Source organism: Helobdella robusta, assembly GCF_000326865.2.
Source record: "Helobdella robusta unplaced genomic scaffold HELROscaffold_56, whole genome shotgun sequence".
Lineage (NCBI taxonomy): Eukaryota > Metazoa > Annelida > Clitellata > Rhynchobdellida > Glossiphoniidae > Helobdella > Helobdella robusta.
In genome coordinates, this window is record NW_008705301.1 from 455247 (window position 1) to 461755 (window position 6509).

Genomic DNA, 6509 nt, shown 5'->3' on the forward strand with positions numbered 1-6509 from the left:
AATCACAATCACGCACGCACAATTTTTCACATACAAACATACACATTCATATGTATATACATTCACATACATACAAACATACATACATACATACATGCATACATACATACATACATACATACATACATACATACATACATACATACATACATACATACATACATACATACATACATACATACATGCATGCATGTATGCATGCATACATACATACATACAAACATACATAAATACACACATACATACATACATACATACATACATACATACATACATACATACATACATACATACATACATGCATGCATGTATGCATGCATACATACATACATACATACATACATAAATACACACATACATACATACATACATACAAACAAACAAACCAGCATACATACATACATACATACATATAAACATACATACATAAATACAAACATACATACAAACAAACATACATACATACGTGCATGCATCTTCTATAGGCCTACTAAATTTTTAAAAAATGTAAAACCACCATTACACCCTCCGTTCTATTTTTTTTCTGCTTGTTCATTATTATTCTTGATTTTTTAATTTTTTCTTATAAATTTTTTTCTCACAAATGGAGGTAAATTCGTTTCATCACCATGATGACTGCGTCTTAAGCCTTGAAGACGATGAAGAGGACGAAAATGTTGATAGCAATAGTTTTTACTGTCATTATCTTCATTACTTTTATCATAGTTGTTAATCTTATTGCTGCTTCTGCTGTTATTGTTTGCTGTTGTTGTTGCTGCTGCTTCTGTTGTTGTTGTTGTTGTCATCCAAAATGTTATCATCAGCAAGTACTTGAGAATTTTATGACCCATAGCTAGCGAAGAGTATGAAAATGTGAATAAGATTATGTAGAAATGTAAGGGCTCTAAAACGACCCTCCCAAAAAATCTCTTTCTCTGTCTCTCTGACTTTCTCTGTCTCTCTCTCTCTCTCTCTCTCTCTCTCACTTTCTGGATGGGATGGGATTGATTTTATGAGACTAGTTTTATTAAAACCCAGCCACTGCTAAGTTAAGTTTGATGAAAAAATGGCACTCTCAACCATTAAGCCATCAATCATCTCGTTGTCTGGACTGCTAGTGTATGTAACGATTACTAATCATCAATCGCCGTACTTTACACGTAATATAGTGTAATTTGGATGCAATATAGTGTAATTTGGATGTAATATAGTGTAATTTGGATGTAATATAGTGTAATTTGGATGTAACGTAGAGTAATTTGAATGTAACATAGTGTCATCTACTGAATGTTCCTTAATGTTAACTTCCCCCCAAATCTCTTCCCACCCAGAGTTCGAGTAGTAGTATCGCCACGCCGGCCCACACATCATCATCATCATCATCATCATCGACGACGACGACGACGAAGCTGTCGTCATCATTCCATCATCAATTTTCTTACGACGGCGCCACTAACAACCACAACGGCAGCACGCGTAGTAACACACGTTCTAACAACAACAACACTAGCACAAGAAACAACAACAACAGTAGCCACAACAGTAGCCACAACAGTAGCCACAACAGCGGCCACCACAGCAGCAGCAACAACAACAGAGGTCGAACGATGAGTTTGTGCAGCGTGGGTAGTAACTCGCCCAACTCTGAATTCGAATCCAGTGCCATCTTGTCCAAATTTTCGTTTTTCTCCGACCCAAACCAGGCTGCCGTTGGGAACATTTTTAGGAGGAGGCGACATCTGGACGCTTTCGACTGCCTGCCAGTCATGCAACAAAATCCGTACAGAGTCAAGGTTGTGTTTGTGTGTGTTTATTTTTTAGGTGTGCGTGCGTGCGTGTGTATGTATTAGAGTATGTGTGTATGTATGTGTTTATGTGTGTATGTATGTGTTTATGTGTGTGCGTATATGTGTTCGGGTGCCTTTAATTGTCTTCCTGCCTGCTATCCAACTGACTGAATCACTGCAGGCTTAATTAAGAAGGTTGTGGTGGGATTGTTCATGTGTTTGTTTGGTTGTTTGTTTGTGTGTGTGCGTGTGTGTGTGTGTGGGTGTGTGTGTGTGTGTATGTGTGTGAGAGTCTGTTTTCATTTGCAACAACATGGAGTTTGTTTATTGTTCCTAAGTTTTGTTGTGCTTCAGTAAATTAGTTTTGTCCCCCCCCCCTGTCTTATTATTATTTTTGCCCATGCTTTTTATTTTTATTATTATTTTTTATTATTATTGTTATTATTAATATTATTATTATTGATTTTTCATCAGAAATATTTCAATAAAGTTTGTGTGTGTGCGTGCGTGTGTGTGTGCGTGCCAGCTAGTATGATTGTTTACAAAATTAAAAATACTACTAATTATTATTGCTTACAATAGTAATAATGATAGTTACAATAATTATAGTAGCTATAATAAGTTATTATGAATATAATTATAAGTGCAAGCCAAAATTATGATCATTGTAAACCATTGGTATACAGTGATATGCAGTGATATACGGTGATATATCAAAATGGAATAGTTAATTGCCCTATAAAAGAATGCATGAATCTATAATGGATTGATAGGTTAATGAAGGAAATGTTTGGGAAAATGAGTCATTGAATGAGTGATTGAATGAATGAGTTAATTACTGGATGAGTCATTGACTGAATATTGAAAGAATGAAAGGAAGAATAAACGAACGAAAGAACGAAAGATTAAATAGTATGTAGCTAGGTGAATGAATGAATGAGTGAATGAATGAATGAACGAATGAATGAATGAATGAATGAACGAATGAATGAATGAATGAATGAACGAACGAATGAATGAATTATGAATGAACTTTTTTTTTTTACAACCTTCATTCATAACCACTGATCTGTCCTTGTGCTTTTTTTAATTGTTTTTTTTTATTACCATCATTCTTTTGTTTAACGTTACTCACTTTTTATCATTGACATCGTCATCCTCTTCTTCATCATCATCATCTTGCTTATTTGTGCGTGCGTGTGTGTGTATGTGTGTGTGTATGTGTGCGCGCGCGCGCGCGCGCGTGTGTGTGTGTGTGTGTGCGTGTGGGCTTTAGTGGTGTGAGAGAGATCAATAACGTTGTTTAGGTTCTATTCATAGCTGGTGATGTGGGAATGCGTGCCATGTAGAAAGAGTTGAACGAGATAGTGAGAGAGAGATGAGATAATGAAGATCGCCTGCTTGAGTGAGTTAGTGAATGAATGAATGAATGAATGAATGAATGAATGAATGAATGAATGAATGAATGAACAAACAGAAGTTTGAAATGTCAACCTTAAGAAGGAACGAACAAACGAACGAATTAACGTATGGATTAATGCAAAAATAAACAACAAAGGAGTGAGTGAACGAAAAGGATGAATGAATGAATAATTAAATGAATGAATAAATGAATAAATAGATGGATGAATGAACGAACGATTGATTGAATTACTGAATGAAGGAATGAGTCATTAAGCTAAGCATCTGGTAAGAAAAACTAAAGTAGAGAAAGTAAAAAAATATTGTTAAGTAATGTGACTTGCTCTTCATGGGATCGTGGGGTGGTGGTGGTGTTCATCTGGATTAAATTAAATCAACGAATGTTAGGTGTTGTAATAGGAAATAAGCTAATTGTAATATGATAATTATGTGCGGTTTTTGAGAATTTAGCTAATTATAATATGATAATTGTGTTTGTATTAGGAAAATTAGCTAATTATAATATGATAACTATATGCGTTTTTTTTTCAGAAATTAGCTAATTAAGATATGATAATTGTGTTTGTATTTGAGAAATTAGCTAATTATAATAGGATAATTATGTTTGTATTAGGGAAATTAGCTAATTATAATAGTATAATTATGTTTGATTTGAGAAATTAGCTAATTAAAATATGATAATTATGTAGGTATTAGGGAAAATAGCTAATTATAATATGATAATTGTGTGTGAATGTCTGGTCACTTGCTTAATTATCTGCAGGTGGAAGACGAAGGTCCACATGGCAACGACGAGATCCGCAGTTTCCTGCTGACCCAGCTGAGCTACCAGAACGTCACGGATGTCTTCTGCTGCGTCTGCGTAGCCAATCTACATGTCTACGATAAGTACCCGCTGATCGACGGGACCTTCTTCCTCTCTCCGTTTAGGTACTCCGTGGAGAATAGGCTGATGACGTCATCGTCGTCGCCTCCACGTTCCTCCTCGCTTGTCGATCACGTGACCCCTATCGTCGAGAAAGACTCCAAGAAGTTCTTCCTCAATGCCATATGCGTCGATTGTCTGTCGGCTGATTTGATTATAGGGTTGGTTGGTTTGCTGGTCGTTTGGTTGGTTGGTTTGTTTGTTGGTTGGTTGGTTAAATGGTTGGTTAAATGATTGGTTGGTTGGTTAGCTGGTTGATTAGCTGGTTGATTTATTTGAGTTCGGTTTGATTGATTGTTTTTAGATGAAGCGCAACAGTTGATAGACAAATGTTTGATTATTGTGAATGCATTTTGATTGACCAACCAAACAAACAACCAACCAAACAACCAACCAACCAACCAACCAACCAACCAATCAACCATCTATCCAACCACACAACCAACCATCAAACCAAACAACCAACCATCCATCCAACCAACCAATCACTCCACTCAACAACAGCAACAGCAGCAGACAGCAGCAACAATACCTACTTCAGTGCTGCTACTGCAATCGACCCTGGCAAGGATCCAACCTCATCATCGGCTCCATGTACTCTTACGACATTTTCGCGGCACAGCCCTGCTGTCAAGCAAGACTCCTTTGCAAGTCTTGTCGCCTGCCAATCACATATCTCCACAACAACAACAACAACAACAGCAGCAGCAGCAACAACAACAACAGCAACAACAATAATAATAACTACGTAAATAATCGTAATAATAATAATCTGTGTAGTATAATAAGCAGTTGCTCCTCTCCAAACAACAGCAACAACAGCAACAGCAATCATTTCAACAACAATAGCGTCATATCAACGGCGCTGAACAACATGAAGAATAACAGCAGCAACAACAACAACAATAATAATAATAACAATAAGAATAACAACAATAATAATAGTGTTAATGTTAGATTTTTCAGTGACTACAGCCAATCGCTGGCCTGCCCTCACTGTGGCGTGGTCGACAGCCACTTCGTGAAGCCCCTGTCGCAGACGTTCCTCTGTGCTGTCGTCGTCTCTAAGTGATGGTAAGGATGACGACGAGAGAAGAAGATGGTGATGAAGAGGAGGAAGATGATGATGAAGAAGAGGAAGATGATGATGAAGAAGCGGAAGACGATGATGATGATGGTAACGATGATGAAGATGGTGATGGCGATGATGATAATCTGTATCTGTATCTAAGGATTTGTGGAAGGCCCCCTTGTTGAATAACTTCAGAAGCGCCAGCTTCACTCGAGAGTCTCAAAACATATGGTGTTTCAAACGCTTCTGGTGATGATGAACAAGAAGAAGAAGCTGATGATGAAGAAAAAGAAGATGAGGAAGAAGATGAAGACGACGACGATGATGACGATGTTGTTGGTGAAGGTAGAAGAGGAAGAAGAGGAAAAAAATGATGATGATGGTTATGATGGTGGTGGTGATGAGGGTGATGGTGATTAACTAGACTGCTAGACTGTGTTCATAAAATTAAGGTGCTAGGTTAATTGCTGTACAAATAGTAATAACAATAACAATAGTAATAATAATAAATAATAATAAGAATAAATAATAATAATTATAGTTTGTAGTAATTATGAACTTATTTTAAGCCAGAGCAATCTTGTTTTTAACTTTAAAATTACTACTACTACTACTACTACTACTACTACTACTACTACTACCGCTATTGCTGATTATGATTGTCTTACTATTATTATTATTATTATTATTGATTTATTATTATTATTATTGGTTTTTTTATCAGCTTACTCGATCATTAATGTACATATGAGATCCTGAAGCGAGTATGAAAATGTCCAAGGTTGCTTAGATAAATAATAATAATAATAAGAATAAATGGTTATAATTATAATAATAATAATAATAATAATTATTATTATTATTATTATTACTATTAAGTGAATGGATGTATGAATGGATGGATGGTTAAATGATTGAATTAACGAGTGACTGACCTACTGACTGGCTAACTGACTGACTGAATTAATGATTGGATGAACGAGTGAATTAATTAATGAATGAAAGATTGAACGAACAAATGAATGAATGAACGAACGAAGGAATGAATGAATGAATGACAATTAATTACTACTAGAAGAGCTGTAATAAATTATGGACGGTGTACTTGCTTGCTGTTGTTGAACTTTGAATAGGTTTTATATTTTTTTTTAAGTTTTATTGTTGTTTTATTGTTATTGTTATTATTATTGTTATTATTGTTGTTATTCTTCCACGGAATACCCGGTTGTGATTCTTACGTGAAAGGTTACTTTTTTGTATATTGCCATATATTTCCTTCGTCATAGTTTATACATGTATGTAT

At 35.5% G+C, this 6509-nt stretch overlaps 1 protein-coding gene across 1 annotated transcript; it reads left to right on the top strand.

The window, feature by feature from the left end:
* Nucleotides 1-3942: 3942 nt before the first annotated feature.
* HELRODRAFT_87114 (hypothetical protein) lies at nt 3943-5206 on the top strand (the record flags this gene model as incomplete). The annotated part of the gene is made up of 3 exons (XM_009028470.1): nt 3943-4274; nt 4645-4785; nt 5026-5206. 3 exons carry the CDS (start codon nt 3943-3945, stop codon nt 5204-5206), a joined length of 654 nt encoding a protein of 217 aa, XP_009026718.1.
* Nucleotides 5207-6509: the final 1303 nt, after the last annotated feature.